Genomic DNA, 17,199 nt, shown 5'->3' with positions numbered 1-17,199 from the left:
AGTTTCAAATCGGTTCTTTGTTTTTCGACCACCAAAGCACCAGCTCCGAACGTTTCGGACACGGTGTCCAGGCGTGATTGACATAACATGAGGTCGTTTTTTTTTGTTTTTTTTTCTGTGTGAAATTTCGGATGCGAATTTCGGACTCATCTGACAAGACATGGTTGCAGTAATGTAGCAAACTGTTTGCGGGCTTTCTTTTGAGCCAGCTTCAGAAGACGGCCATGTAAGCAGTGTGTGGTGTATGTTCTGAGCACTGGCAAGCAGACCTTCCAATTCTGCAACCTCTAAAGCAGTGTTTCCCAACCCTGTTCCTGGCGGCACACCAACACTGCGTGTTTTCTTTGTCTCCCTTATCAAACACACCTGACTCAACCAATCAGCTCATAATCAGGTGGGTTAATGAGCTGATGGGTTGAATCGGGTGTGTTTGATTAGGGAGACAAAGAAAACACGCAGTGTTGGTGGTGCCGCCAGGAACAGGGTTGGGAAACACTGCTCTAAAGCAATGCTGGCAGCACTCATGCATCTGTTTTTTTTAAACCAGCTTCTGCATCTGATGCACAGCATGAGGACTCAACTTCTTTGATTGACCCTAGTGAGGACTGTTCCCAGTAGCCCCTTTTCCACCCCTTTTCCGGTTCGGAGCCGGTGCCTGCGCGCGAACCAGTTCTTTGTGTTTCGACAGCCAAAGAACCGATTCGCGGCTGGGAAAACTGGTTCCAGAGCGGCACCAACTCTTTGCTGGACTAGAACCGTTCTTTTGGCACGTCATGTTTACGTCGGGGGCTAGATGTGTTCTAAACATATTTTCTGACCATCGCAAAGCCAGGAGAAACTGCAGAAACACGCACGCGTTTTTATTTATTTTTTATTTGAAACATAAGCAAAGAAGAAAACTGTCACAATATAGAACAAATAAATGGAAAGAAAAAAGACACAAGACAGGGGTACATAACTTATCAGAAAAGATTACATATCAAACGAAAAGATTAAAAGACTTACATATTTCAATTGTTTTTAAAGTTTTCTTGGTACACGAGTTAGAGATAATCCCAAAGCAATGTACTTGCAAGCGTTTCTAGCGACGTGCACAGTGACGTAACGACGTCGTTCCCTGGGCGCTCTAGTCAGTGGAATAACAAACTGAACGGGTTCGCAAGTTGAACCAACTCCGAACCAACTTACAATATAGTTACCCACTTTACATGCTTAGAAAAGCGCAACGTTTCAAAATTCACAATTTTTTTTTTTTTTTTTACAATTTCCCATTCATTTCCTATGGGGGTCATTTTTGACCAAAGACCACAAGTGTGACTTTTTTTTTAAGACCTCTTGGCATGCTCAGATCATGACCTCAATTTTTTTTGTGTGTTCACATACATACTGCCATAAAAGTCACGAAGTTTCGTAACATTGCGATGAAGCTGTGATTTTTTAAAAAATTCAAAACATACTTTTTGTAATCAAAATGTATTGGTGTGTGTATATAAAAGTGTGTTTGTGTGTGTGTGTTGGTGGGTGTGTCTGTTTTGCACTCTAGATGTTGTAGAGTGTCACCCCTTTCCTGCAGTGTACGTTTTTTTTAAAATTATTTTTAGAATTGCAGATTTGTTGATTGTACATACAAAAATTCAGAGAATTATTATTATTATTTTTATTGTCAATTTCCCATTCATTTCCTGTGAGTCAGTCATTTTTGACAGAAGAGCAAAAGTGTGACTCATTTTTTACGACCACTTAAATTGCTCGAATCATGACCTCAATTTTTTTTGTGTTCACATACCCAATGCCATAAAAGTCACCAAGTTTCGTAATTTTCGGAAGAAGCTGTGATTTTTAAATATTCACAGATTTCTTTAATCACAATTTATTGGTGTTTTTGTGTATAAAAGTGTGTGTGTGTAGGGGTGGGTATGTCTGTTTTGCACTCTTGATATTTTAGAGTGTCACCCCTTCAATGCTGAGCAATTTTTTTCTGCATTGTGGCCGATTTGTAGATTGTACACACAAAAATTCTCAAAGTTTTTGTCAATTTCCCATTCATTTCCTATGGTCAGTCATTTTTGACCGAAGAGCACAAGTGTGACTATTTTTTTTTACGACCACTTAGCCTGCTCGGATCATGACCTCAATTTTTTTGTGTTCGCATACCCAATGCCATAAAAGTCACCAAGTTTCATAACATTCCGATGAAGCTGTGATTTTTAAAATTTCAAAACAGAAAATTTTTCTGTCAGAAATGACCGAAGAGCACCTGAGGGTTAAATAGGAAAAACGTGGAGGTGTTTGGACGCTTCTCTAATTGGCCCATACTGAATATTGGCCCATAAAACTGGGGTAGTTAAGTGCTATCAAAGTGTCTCGCACGGACTGAGACAAGAGAGGTATGCATTAACTCGTCTTATTTAAGGGAATAACATAGTTTAATATGAGAACACCGATTTGATCAGCTAGTCCGAGCTGGTGTTATTGAGTGGAGGCGGGGATTCATTTTCATGAGTGGATTTTACAAGAAAAAAGTTTAAATGTGTAATTTTGACTCGAGTTCAAGGGATAAAGTTGACTGCAAGTTGTTAACTATTCTATTGTATTTCAGTTATTGCATTCTTATCAGTTTTATTTATTGATCATTATTTTATTATTGCTAGAAAATGAGGTTAAGCACTTCCATTTAAGCAATGTATTCTTTTCATAAAACGTCCCGGTGCACACATTAATCAATCATTCAGTTACATCACTCACTTTAAATAATTAATTTCAAGCAGCAAGTTCAAAGAATCAAAAAACTTTATTGCAAGTGTACATTATAAACAATGAGGAGACATTGTTACAGTTGAATGTCAATCGGAAAGGTGTTCTGAGCTGAGACAGATGAAAGAAAACTACACAGAAAAAAGTATTTCAGCTTTTAAATGTCAACCATTTCTCTTGCCATATCTCCTCTTTCAGTGGGAAGGGGTGAAAATCACTATAAGCATTAGTTAATAGTTTGAAAATCAAACGTCCAGTGTTGCTTTTCTACTTTAGTTCAAGGATCAATTCAAGACAGGTTGGAGTTGATCGTTACCTGAAACAACAATTTGCTGTTTTACATTAAAGGGGATCGTTTTAAAGCACAAAAAGGCCAAAAGTGCAATCGATATATATTATGTTCCATCACGGAATAAATAGTTCAGCACAGAGCAGATGATGCCAATCTGACTGACAACAGAAACCTTTGCTTAAGTACTTGCAATTTTTTTTTTTCTGATGGAAGTTTATATGATCACTATGTGCAAGTCAGACACGGGAGAGAGAAATCTAATGTCTCTGAATAACACAAATTTTCAATATAATGTGAGACACAATACTGGCGTTTGCTTTAATACACTGACAGAATTATAGTGAATGGTACAAAATAGCAAAAGATTAAAATGCTAGAATAATATTACAGTATTTCAAATAAATAAAAAGAATCAAAACACACACTATAGGGATAATTGCTTTGACGTAAAAAAAAGAAAGAGCTCACCCACCAGTAGTTTAATTGATGTAAGCTCAGCTTCACACACCAAATATCTTTTTTTAAATTGATCATGCAAGGATATGAATCCAACCTGTATTATACAGTAGATTTATGGTTAAAATGTCACCAGTTCTGCATGATTGGCACATGCATGTCAAACACGTTGACTTTTGGCTGCATAAGTGATAGCAACAACTTGAAGAGGGAACACAAATAAACAGTCGATGCTATGGGACCCTCTTTACATGTTCCAAATGTGCAAATATTAGAGCAGTATTGATTCTGAATCTTCATCGCTACTATTCCAACTGAAAGTTGAGGCATATTCCTGACAGACATCCACATTCTAATAACATCAGTTTTGCAGTGGAAAAAAACCAAACACCTATAAAATTACATTACTGAATCTACAAAAAATTATTTACATTATACAAAAGGAATGATTTGATAGTAAACCTTGAATAAACCACTATTCCATTTTTGTAGAAATGGAAACACAAATTTATGTGACTCGGGAACAAACAGTTGCTGGTAAGACGCATTGAATCGGTCCCCATCGACGCTCGCGTTGAGCTTGTGTACATTGGCAGAAAAAAGAAAAAAAAAACTGGGAAATTCTTAATAATACAAAACACACCATTGTCTAATCAAACCTGTAATACTTGTGGAGGTAAATGCATATCTGTTAGAACTCAAGGGATGTTTGCATGAGGAAACCTGATCATAAAATAGCACGTTGCACAAGAGTAAGAACATCACAATCCAAGACAATGCCATAGATACAAAAAAACATGCTTGTGACTGGCTTTGGTTGCTGGTTAAACCCCCCCCAAAAAAACACTGTTCCAATAACAGAGATCCCAACAGGACAAACCACAATCAGTTTTGGTGACTTCTAATATGCCACATGGCAACACTGTAAATGTTAAAGTGATAGTTCACAGAAAAATTTAAATTGTCATCTACTAATTTCCATCTGTCCAAAACCATATCATTTTGTTCTAAGAACGTCCGAGGCAAGCTGCTTTTTTCTCCCATACAAAAGTGAATGGGAACTGGGACTGTCAAGCTGCAAAAAAAGCCGTATCTGGAAAATAGTCTATTTGACTTGTTCCCTATATTCTATGGAAGCTTGTTTCTGCCACTGAATAAAAAATAAATAAATAAATAAATAATTGAGACTTTTTATCTCACAATTCTGACTTTTTTTTCTCACAATTGTGAGTTTATATCTCGCAATTCTGACTTTATTTCTTAGAATTGCGAGATAAAAAGTCAGAATTGCGTGATATAAAGTCGCAATTGCGAGTTATAAAGTCAGAATTGTGAGATATAGTCAGAATTGCATGTTATAAAGTCAGAATTGCGAGATATAAAGTCAGAATTGCATGTTATAAAGTCAGAATTGCAAGATATATTCAGAATTGCGTGATATAAACTCAGAATTGCGAGATATAGTCAGAATTGCGTGTTATGAAGTCAGAATTGCGAGTTAAAAAGTCATAAATGGGTGATATAAAGTCGCAATTCTGAGAAAAAAAGACAGAAGTGCGACTTTCTCACAATTGCGAGTTTACATCTCGCAATTCTGACTTTATAACACATAATTGCGAGGTTATAAGTCAAAATTCTGACATCTTTTCTCAGTATTGTGAGATATAAACTCGCAATTGCGACTTATCAGGCCAATTCTAAGGGGGAAAAAAAGACCAACTTTTTTCCCGCTCAGAATAGTTTATATCTCACAATTCTGACTTTATAACACACAATTGCTACTTTATATCTAGCAATTCTTACTTTATATCTCGCAATTCTGACTTTTTATTTCGCAATTCTAACTTTATATCTCGCAATTCTGACTTTATAACACGCAATTGCGACTTTATATCACAATTCTGACTTTATATCTAGCAATTTTTACTTTATATTTCGCAATTCTAACTTTTTATCTCGCAATTCTGACTTTATATCTCGCAATTCTGACTTTATAACACACAATTGCGACTTTATATCACACAATTCTGTCTTTATATCACACAATTCTGACTTTATATCTCACAATTCTGACTTTATATCTCGCAATTCTGACTTTATATCACACAATTCTGACTTTATATCTCGCAATTCTGAGAAATAAAGTCAGAATTGCGAGAAGTAAACTCGGAATTGTGAGAAAAAAAATATAAAAAGATATAAAAAGTCACAATTACCTTTTATATTTTTCATTCTAAGGCGGAAACAAGCTTCCATAATATTCTGTGTGGCTGAACAGACTAAAGATGCAAGATGTTAATCGCTACAAATAAAAAAAATCTTCCCTCTGCTGTGGCGCTCAAATGCGATTGGTGCTTCCACATATTTAAACTTGTATCATAATCGCTTTTGTAACATGACAATGAATAGAATTTCGGCAACACTTAAATCAAAGTGCTGCTTCGCACCTTTAAACGCTGTATTTGAATATATACAAACCGTGAATAAGAATTGAGCGAGATTTTTTTGTTGAATAGCAATTTACAAATTCAGAAGGCTTAGATTCTACCATAAAAGTTATATATACCACTTTTATGATGCTTTTTGAAGCTTGACGGCCTCCATTCGCTTTCACTATATGGAAAAGAGCAGCGTGAACATTGCATTAAACTTCTCCTTTTGTATTCTTTGGAAGAAACGAAAATAATACAGGTTTGGAATGATATGAGGGTGAGTAAATGATGACAATTTAAATGTTTTCCAGAATTACTCCTATAAACATCAAATGGCATGATTCATGAACCACGACGAGGTGAGAGGTTGAAGTATTTGGAAAGATTCTGAAGGCCTGTAAACTGTAGATTGGCGCTGTGTCCATGTCATTTAACAGCTCTCAAGCAGCCTAGCAGAATCGTGCGATTTTACGTTAAGGCCACCTGAGTGTAGTATGACATTTTTGCTAATGTGATCATAAATTGCACTTAGGTAAAGATATGCATTTGGTATCGCTGCTTGATGAGTGCTGAAACATTGGAATGTAACTCAATGAAAGTCTTAAGGATGTGACGTGTTATTTTGTTTGACTGACAAACATCTGTATTTTTTTTGTCAAAAAAAAGTCCTATTGCTCTAGAAATATAAAAATGACAATATTAAAATGGCTTGAATATAAATCAAACCTGTTTGACCATCAAACATGTTTAGGACTTAAAAAAAAAAGTGATATTGTGTTATCGGGTGGACAAACAGTCCTTTATCACACATTCATCTCCACATTTTAAAGGGATAGCTCCCCAAAAATGAAAAATCTATCATCATTTTCTCACCCTCATGTCATTCCAAACCTACATGACTTTATTTCCTCTTTGGAACATGAAAGAAGATATTTTGAAAAACGTTTCACTTGATTTGTACATATAATGAAAGTGAATGGGGTCCAAAACACCAATGGACCACACCAACCTTCACTGATTGGACACAAAAACACTGAAATATCTTCCTTTGCATCCCACAGATGAAAGAATGACATAAAGGTAAGAAAATGATAACAAAATGTTCATTTTCAGGTGAACCACCCGCCTTTTTCACTGGTGCATACACAGGAATACTCAATGGCATACTGAATACACCTCATAAATCTTACGTTCTGTCAGTCGTAGCTTAACTGTTGCTCAGTTACAAAAACAAAACAAAACAAAAAAAACAGGAATATCTGCATAATTTTGACATCAGAGCAAAGCTGAGACCTCTCTCCATGCTAATGGCTCAAAACAGCTGGTGCATAGGCAGTTCACACAGTGATTATGTGACGGAGTACTCTTTAGTACAATAATAGCATGTCATTTGGTGGGCGAAACATTTGTTGTGTTTCTCTCTGCAGATTAGGGATCACCTGGATGTGAAGTATGAGTTTGGCCTTCCAGCCGTTTCCTCATTAAAGGCTATTTTTTCTTGACCGCGGCCAGTTCTTTTTGAATGTCAGCGAATTTGGGGCGATTCTCAGGTTTGTAATCCCAACATCGCTGCATGATCCTGTACACCTCGTCTGGACACTTCTGCGGGCAGGACATCCTGTAACCTACGTTACACACAGACAAACCATCTATGTCAGTGCTGATTATAAATCAATAATTGATAGTGGATATGAAAGATTATTAAAAAGCAGTTACACTTTATGTTAAGGCGTCCGTGTTACAGTGCAATTATACATTGGAAAACTGAGTAATAATAATAAAGTAATAACTGCATCTACTTACTATAGGGTAAGGGTCAGGAATAAGGCTTGGTTTCGTTGCATGTAATTATGCATAATTTATAGTTAAATTAACATTTAGTTAATGTAAAAAAAAGTGTTACCTAAAAGGCTAACAGTGACTTTATAACAGGTTTGAAATAACATTATGCACAAAACAAACTCTTTCACACTCTAGTTATCCACCGTCCAGCTATTTCAGAAACACTTTTTATATTATTTAAGTTTTTTTAATAATTAGTTCAAATAGAATTTAATTAAAGGTGAAGTGCATACAAAAGATTGTTAAAATACATTCTCTTAACCCAGTTTATTGTTCATTGACTACTAGAATGCCATTCATGGGTTCATCTTCCTCAAACATGTAAACTTATTGGTCCAAAAGACTACCCACAAAACCTCTTACAATACAATTTTAATTTAGAAGGATGTCCTGTTACTTTATCCACTACAGTAAAAATACCTAAAAGTAAAAAACCTGGGTTTTATACTAGACTGCAACTTGTCTTTTGAAAATCGATGCCCCAACACCTGCGATGAGATGACTAAACGTCTGTGAAGAGACGACCCGACGCCGGCAATATGTTATGTCCTAAATTAATAGATCATAAACTAACTAACTGTATTTTTCTATGTACATTTATGAAATGCACTTCCTGTAAAGCTGTTTTGAAACAATATGTATTGTGAAAAGCGCTATTCAAATAAATTTGAATTGAATTGAAACATGTAAACACTGCGCCTCTCGGGCACCATCAGAAAACTGAGGGCAGTCTACTCAGAACCAGCTTTGTAAATGAGTAGTTTTAGATTTCTCCGTAGTTTTTAATCTGATTATGGTGTTCGCAATGCTTCATAGGATTTCAAGTTTGTAGTGCTGTTTCCCTCATAACTGAATTGGTTTGTTCATGGTTTATAGCTCTTTAGAAAACATGCTAGGAATGTGCTAATTGATGCAGGAAACATGCTAGCAACAACGTGATAAATCATGATAGCTACATAAAAGATGTTAGCAAAGTTACACCATGTTAGAATCATGTTAGCAATGTTAAATCATCATAAATATGTTAAATCATGATATAGACATCCTAAAACATGTTAGCCTTGTGACTGTATTGCCTTCAAAACCTTTAAGCTTTAAAACTACTTCAAAATTCAAGCTTTTAAAATTTCTAAATTAAAAATGAAACACGAAAACGATTCTGAAGGGAAAACGCAAAAGTGGCGTTGCGTTTTCACTTTTTATTCTGCGTTTAGCTGAGCGTTTTGGGTGGGAAATCGGTGTGCATAAAGTGTGTGAAATTCGATGTAGTATGCACTCCAGCCAGCAAGGTGGCAGTGTGGAGCACTGCCACACAACAACACCAAGTCCAAACGCCTGCGTACAACCTTCAACGTCAAGCAGACTTTTGCGTTTTTACCCTTTACACGGAAACCCAGCGGTGGAGTGTTTTTAAGATTACCACTCTGGAGGGTGGTTTCGATTTTTTTGCGTTTTTAAGCCCCAAAAACGCTGTCGCCGTGAAAACGAAAAGGCACATCCGATAAAATATTTTTACGTAAACACAGCTTTAATGTAATCAATCAAACCCCTTAATACTTAATTGATGTAATAATCTTTTATTTTATCCTGATTATTTATTGAGTTAAAATGAAAGAAATTACATTTTTGGGTATGCGTTGCGACATTGTTATTAAGCAATAAGAAATAATATAATTTTTTTTCAATCACAAGCATGAATTATGCTTGTATCATATTTATTATGATCATGATTGGAGAATGCTTTTGAACTTGCTATTTATTAACTTGCTATGCTACTTGCTATGCTAACTTGCTTATTTCATGAACTTGCTATGCTACTGCTTTTGAACTTGTGATTCAAATCTCAATCTAAAAATATTACATCATCCAGATGCTATGAAAATTGCCTTTTCGATTGACAATATTTGCAGATCTATGCTAATATGCAAGCTAACTAAAAAAACACTAAGAACGAGAAATGTTTAATTTCACAATCTATAGCTTCATCTATATACAGTATATCAAAGTTAAAAGACATTAATGGTCGTTATAACGTAGTTTAAACGAGTGATTTTGTCTGATTTGTAACCAGGCACTAGGGGATTACCCATAAAACATGCTTTGGCTTGGGTCCTTACTGTTTCCGGGTCCAAGCCTCGATTTGTTTCAAATGAAAATACGTCTACCGGTTGAGACATGCCTTCACAAACCCCTCAAGAGCTGTGATTGTGACGTTTTTTTTTTGTTTTGTTTTTTCGAATTTCGCTAGTGTTGCAGAAACTACATACTTCACCTTTAATCAAATATAAAAGAAAAATGTACCATTTTAATAAATGTAGAAACATTTCAAATAAATTTGGAATTCATTTAGTACCTTTTTCAACCTGTTCTCGAGCCTGCTGGTTGGTCATGCCCGGGTAAGGACACACTCCTAGGCTAAATGTTTCCCACAGGAGGATCCCATAACTCCACACATCACTCTCTGAGCTGTATCTCCCTGTGGTTTAAACAACATGTCAAACATCAATCTGAATCCACTACTTAACCAAAATATATACAAATTCATAGCAACCAATTCACTCCTATTATGTTTGTAAAAAGAATCATTTTCGAGGCAGCACAGACCACATGGGTGCTTTACCATAGTTCAGTGCTTCCGGTGCCGTCCACTTGATTGGGATCTGTTTCAGTCCTGATGAGGAGTAGATGCCATCGTCCTCCTGTCGGGACATCCCAAAATCGCTGATCTTCAGCACATTGTTCTCTCCCACAAGGCAGTTACGAGCAGCCAGGTCTCTGCAAGATTCAGAGAAACCGTAATATCACATAATGAATAATGCAATGCATGCACTCTCAGACCACAATCACGACTCTGATTGGACAATTCACATCTGCCAACAAAATAATCTACAGGAAAATTGGCCAAAACTGGTTTAAATTAAAGTCAACTTCTGCCAAAAAAAAAACAAAAAAAAAAAAACAGTTGTCGGGGAATGGCGTAAACAGTCTAGACAATTATACAGTGATTGCAGTTATGAACATCCCCAGTCTAGAAAAAGTGCCCAATGAGACCGTCCGCGGCCAAGTCTGGTGAGTCCAGCTGGTGAGAATATCCAAAGATTCTCATCTGTTTCTCAAAACTTCACAGTAACAAAGTGACTTAAACTGCAGAACAAGCAGCACTGGGTGTGATATTGATTTCTACATCGCTCTTTCTATAAACTTCAAAACCTTGAAAATGATTGCAGGATTCAAAATTGGAGGGACAGACATGGATACGGTACAAATACTTCCACAAAAACAAGACGTTGGACGACAGATTTTATACTTGCACTTGCACATTGAGGGGAAACATGTTTTTAACCACATTCTTACTCTATTTTACTTAAAGGAGGATAATTTACTCACCCCATGTCATTCTTTCTTCAGTCGAAAAGAAATTAAGGTTTTTGACGAAAACATTCCAGGATTTTCTCCATATAATGGACTTCAGTGGGAACCAAACGGTTCAAGGTCCAAATGAGAGTTTCAGTGTCAAAATGAACAAATCTTTTTTCGTGTCATTTGGTTCATTTAACGAACGAAATGAACGAGTTAACTCGGGAAAAGATTCCTTCATTTTGATAAACGAGTTTGAACAGGAGAGTCACGAACGTGCATCACAGAACAGAGCAAGGCGACCATTTTTTTTTATGAGCGATCGGTTCGCTTGATTAGATATTCCCTTATTCATTGACAGGAATCGTTTAAAGCCCTTTGAACAGTTTGCAGTTTGTACTGAAAGTGTCTATTGGACCTTGAACCGTTTGGTTCCCATTGAAGTCCATTATATGGAGAAAAATCCTGGAATGTTTTCATCAAAAACCTTAATTTCTTTTCGACTGAAAAAAGAATGACATGGATATCTTGGAATGACATGGGGAGAGTAAATTATCAGCAAAAGTTTTTTTTAAAAGTGAACTAATCCTTTAAGGGGCCGTTTACTCAACAGAATACTCAGCCATGATATCGCATAAATGCATTCTGTTTTTAAATGTTCATTTACACGATTGCGGTATTTTAGGGCCTGAAAATGGTTTTAAAGTGCAAGTTTTTTGAAAACGATACCGTTATCCTCTCCGTGTCGACACAAAAACGTAGTGTTTCTTTATAAAGTGACATCGCCAACTACTGGCCTGGCAGCATAATATAGTGTTTTTAGTTGTTTTTGTGGATCCGTGTGAACTGGGATTGCTGTGACAATGTTGTTGTTTGTATGCGAAAAACACAAAGCTTTTAAAAGCTTTTCTGTTTGTAGTGCATCCTTGTCTTGTAAATATACCTTAAAAAGTCTCATTATGTCCTAAAATGATGTTAGCTAAGCTGATGTTATTACGTATTATGTGACGTTACAAACGCGCCTCACAGAATAGAGCAAGACTAGCATTTGTCCTTAGAAAAGTTACATTTTTGGAATAAGTTTTGAAATAACCGATCGTTTCGCATGATAAGACCCTTATTCATCGTCTGGTGTCATTTAAAGACATTTGAAGCTGCACTGAAACTGTCTTTTGGAACTTGAACCATCCGGTTCCCATTGAAGTCCATTATAAGGAGAAAAATCCTGGCATGTTTTCATCAAAAACCTTAATTTCTTTTCGACTGAGGAAAGAAAGACATGGACATCTTGGATGACATGGAGGTGAGTAAATTATCAGCAAAAGTTTTTTCAAAAGTGAACTAATCCTTTAAAGACACTCTCCAGTCCAGACATTACATAACTATTGGCACTGATTGAACATTGGCAGGGTAGACCAAAAAAAATAAAAAAATAAGTGATGAGTTTTCATATAACAACGTTCAAAATCTTAAAGGAATAGGCCCTTTAAAAAAAAAAAAAAAAAAAAGTCTACAAAAGCCGATCATTAGATTCGTAACTAATCTCATACAAGGAAGATGATTCTATCTATTCTCTTCATCCCCAACCAGTGATTTAAGATTCTAGTCCACAGCCACTGCTGTGCCTCTTGCTGGCATTTATGCTGAGCAGACATCCTCAGCTACACAAGCATATTAGGTTGTCACATCCCAAAAATTGCCTTGCTGACATGAGACGGAGAAAGACAGTGGGGGGGGGGGGGTAGCGGAGGAGAGAGGGCTGATCTGACAGAAAGGTGCTCAAACCACCGTCACCCCTAACATGATCATGTCTGATAGTAAATGGATTTTTTGCAGGGTGCTGATAGAGCGCCTACAGCTCATTTCTGAGCGACATGTATTCAGCCGGCTGGCTTCAGCCTCAAACAGCACAATGCACCAAAGCCCATTTCACAGTTTAAAAATCACCACCAGAAAGAAGCAAGACGAATTGGACGGGAAGGTGCCGCAAGGTCCTGATGTTTTAATGGGTGGCTGAGTTGTTCAGATAAAGAAAAAGTAAGGTACTCTTGGGCTACTGCTAGTTGGATGGTTTAAGAGGATATTACTAATTATACCATGGTCTGGGTGAATACTCGATTCTGATTGGCTGCAGGGTGTCCGTTAAAAAGTGATATGAGGACACCTAGTAAAGTAGTTCTGGTGAAACTGCCTGTTTACCATTCGAAATGAATAAATAAATGCGCTGCCCACAACAGCTGAGTAACCATAGCAACAGGCAGTCAAAGTATCCGTTAACAATTTGCTCTATCAAAACAAACATCTAACGTTAGTTAGATATTCCATAGCCTACTAATACAACAATGAGCGACTTGGTTATTTCTTTTAACATTTATGGAGAATATGACAACTTTGACGACTGGGATGCTGCTGAAGAAAGAAAAAATGTAAATAAAACGGAGAAACGTCGCAAAGAAAATGACACCGCTGCTGCTCTGAATAAGACCCTGCGGGAGTTTTACGCAGCTGTCCAGACAACCAAGCCAGGAGGAGAGTACAGCGTTTCAAGCCTAAGAAGCCTGTTTGATTAATTGTTTTATGTGTAATTAAAAAAAATACAAATAACTATGCCTACCTTTGTGTTTCATGAAAAAAAAAAATGCATTTTTGAACCTGAAGGGTTTTACAAGCTGAGCGGACTATAAATATCTCCGGTTGCTAAATAAACCAGGCGAGTTATTATTTGTAAAAACTTGATTTAGCCTAATTAAAATATAAACTAGCAGCTAATGTTTTAAAAATGTTTTATTTGGCAAGTGACCATGGTATAAGCGGGTTAATGCCCTTCGAGGTGTCCATTGTCAGGTTTTAATGGACGACGACGAGGCGTGAACCGGCCGACGCGGAGCAGTTTTAAAGTTTGATGCAATAATGTAGCTACTTCTCTACATAAATATGATATAAATTACTTACTTTATACTTTCATTTAATACACATGTGTATAATATACCCATATAAATATTAATTAATTATAAATTTCACTTAGTCTTTCAATTCAAGACTACAAAACTCTAAACTGAATGATAAATGTAGATAAATGTAAACCTGCCTTTATAATAACAATCCGTCATGCAACATGCACACCTGCTCTTAAAGGGCATGTTGAATGACGCTCTGATTGGTTTATTTCACGTTGTGCCCAAACCACACCTATGAATAATGAGGCTACTTCAGACCAACCCCTTTAAACTTGCGCCAGGCCCGCTGGAAATATAGCTATAGCACCCAAGACCCGCCCACAAAGTTACTTGCGCTTCGCGCTTGATACCTGCGTTTCAGATTGTTAAAATATTATCATTATCTCTTTATTGAGATTTTTTCTTCAAGTGATAGGCTAAGTGAGTGAAATCAAATTTATATTTTATTGCTGTATAAGTGTCCTTTTCTTTTAATTGTCTGTCTAAAAATGACCAAAAAAGCCATTTTTAAGCGGTTAACCAAAAAATAATAATTCTTGGTAGGGGATCCCCAGAATGTTACAATTCAGTACCAAGTTATGAGGTCATAGAGGTTACATTTTTCATATGATAAAGTTTTCTTAATGACTAGTAAAAGTAGTCGTTCAGAACATGTGTGTACCCAAAGTATAGAAAGGCAAAGAGGTTCCGACAAAATACATAGATACAACAATAGATGTTCTAAAACAGACAGTTTGGGTTATGCAAATATATGTATATAATATTGTTTACATTCTTTTAAGTTTAGTCGGACAAGTTTTTGTTAGGATAAGGTGTATCATTTTTAAATCTGAAGCTTTCAGTTTTTCTTACCTGTGTATGCAGTTCTTTAGCTCCAGGTACGCCATTCCTCCAGCAGCGTCTAATGCAAACTTTACCAGTTGCTTTGTCTTAAGGTCCTCCTTTTTCTTTCTTAAGAATGATAAAAAGTCCCCACCTATTGAAAAATGGACAAAGTAAATGAGCTATAGATGTGCAATACATTAAAAGAGACACCAACATCCCAAACAAGTATTCACCAACTTTTAACGAGAATGTGTTTCAGTGACTAATGGCTGAGACGAAGATCCAGTTTACTGACCTGTTACAAGTTCCATTACTATGTAAATGGGCTGCCGTTGGGTACAGACGCCTATTAACTTCACAATGTTCGGGTGATCATACTGCTTCAGGATCCTAGAGGTGGAGAAAGCATACATGAATATGGACATGACCACATTATTTCATCACTCATTATTATTTTTAGAAGTGAACGTTTTGAAGAATGAGAAAGTATGACGTAAAGCATGCAACAGGGAATGGGTCTTCACCTGGCTTCCGAGAGGAACTTTATCTTGAGGTCTTGTGGTAGATCTTCCTTACAAGTTTTCACGGCCACTGGGGTTTTATCTCGCAGCGTTCCTTTAAAAACCTCACCAAAATTTCCCTAAAAACAACATTTGTCCAAAAGCACTTAGCAAAATACCAAAAAGAACAATGGCAGTTTTCTAGACATGCCCCGTCACATGGCTTTCTGAACATACACCTTATTAGTGGTAATAGCGACGGGTAACTTTAGACAACAAATTATCCAACACATTATTTGGTCGACTAGTTTTGTGTTTGTTTTGCTGTCATTTTTTAACAGGCCTGTCAACCAGTCAACCTAATTAATAGTGAAAATATGTTATTTCGCACAAGGGTTAAAGGGGTTATAAAAGGGTTAGTTCACCAAAAAAATTAAATTCTGTCATCAAATACTCACCCTCACGTTGTTTAAAACTCGTAAGACTTAAGTTCATCTTCGGAACACAAATGAAGATATTTTTGATGAAATCTGAGCTTTCTATCCCTTCATTAACAGCTACACAACTGCCACTTTGACGCTTCAAAAAGTCCATTAAAGGTGCTCTAAGTGATGTCAGGCCAAAATATTTTTGTCACAAACAGCAAACATCTCACTATCCGCTAGCTGCCTGTCCCCTGAACACACAGTCAAAAAACGTGGTCTCTCTAGACACCACAGGCTCCACAAACGGCAACAAAAACAAACTTGGCTAACCTGCACCACGAAACATAACAAACAGTGTTCCAGCCAATCACTGGCAAGAAACATTTGAGGGTGGGTCTGGGGGGTTAGTGCGCGTACACATGAAGGGGGTGTGAGGGAGAGAAAAGCATCAAGAGGGAAGTTTGAATAATGGCCGACACACGACCAAAGAGACGACGTTCCGATGATCAACTTCCAAAAAGGATAAAGAACGCGCGAAGTACCGAATTTACATCGGTAAAGCATTCGAAAGATGGCGGAACGGCTTCCAGTCCGACATTCAGGTTGCTCTGTTTTTGCTGGACAGGTTGGTAACGTTAAATTCTTCTCTTTTGATGCTTATGTTTGCCAAACCCACACAACGCTATAATTAGCTAGAACTATGCACTATGCAGTTAGCGTTAACTTTGGTGAATACAACATATGTTTGTAGCAGCTAGCGATCAATCTGTATTGTGATCAATCAAATTAATAGTAGGACGACAATTTATGTGAATGATTGTTTTCATCCACTGTTTGTTATGAATTTAAATGTTCATTTATAGAGTATTAACAACTTTGACCAAATTTGTTTACGCAGACGCCGTTCTTTAAACTCACTGGGAAACGCAAAGCTAACGTTATCTTGCTATTATTGCGTCCTCGTATGGAAGCTATAATTATAACCTAATTATACCTATAATTATATAATTGTAACGATTCTCAAATAATGTTTCTCTTTTTCTGTATTCTGCTCTGCAATTTATAAAAGCACTAAGCTAACTTGGTGACATTACACATTGACTTAAGTATCAACTAGAGCCAGACCGATATATCGGTAGACCGATATTAGGCATTTTCCAAACTATCAGTATCGGCAGTTATAATGGCAGATAAATGAATATTTCAACAATAAAATTAAAACGGACGAAACACGCTTCAACCATGTCATGAGTGTTGGAGTTGTATAGTTTGTCCACCAGAGGGCACTCTACACCGTTCCTATTGGCAACACTCGTTGAGTTGGTCACGATACATACATTGCTTGAATAACAATTAAAA

At 36.7% G+C, this 17,199-nt stretch overlaps 1 protein-coding gene across 2 annotated transcripts in view; it reads right to left on the bottom strand.

Annotated features, from left to right (window-relative positions):
- Positions 1–2,772: 2,772 nt before the first annotated feature.
- The window catches only part of fer (fer tyrosine kinase), a 49,901-nt gene continuing 35,474 nt past the window's right edge, over positions 2,773–17,199 (bottom strand). For both annotated transcript variants that reach the window (XM_039662324.2, XM_039662325.2), the window contains exons 14-19: positions 15,440–15,555; positions 15,211–15,305; positions 14,943–15,066; positions 10,397–10,551; positions 10,130–10,252; positions 2,773–7,559 (exon numbers count right to left, since the gene is read on the bottom strand). In XM_039662324.2, the coding sequence (XP_039518258.1) occupies positions 7,423–7,559; positions 10,130–10,252; positions 10,397–10,551; positions 14,943–15,066; positions 15,211–15,305; positions 15,440–15,555 (750 nt within the window). In that variant the 3' untranslated portion in view covers positions 2,773–7,422. The remainder of the gene's footprint in view (positions 7,560–10,129; positions 10,253–10,396; positions 10,552–14,942; positions 15,067–15,210; positions 15,306–15,439; positions 15,556–17,199) is intronic.

Source organism: Pimephales promelas, chromosome 4 (assembly GCF_988280905.1).
Source record: "Pimephales promelas chromosome 4, fPimPro1.hap1.1, whole genome shotgun sequence".
Taxonomy (NCBI): Eukaryota; Metazoa; Chordata; class Actinopteri; order Cypriniformes; family Leuciscidae; genus Pimephales; species Pimephales promelas.
Note: the sequence above shows the minus strand (reverse complement) of the source record. Positions and strands in the feature narration are given on the sequence as shown.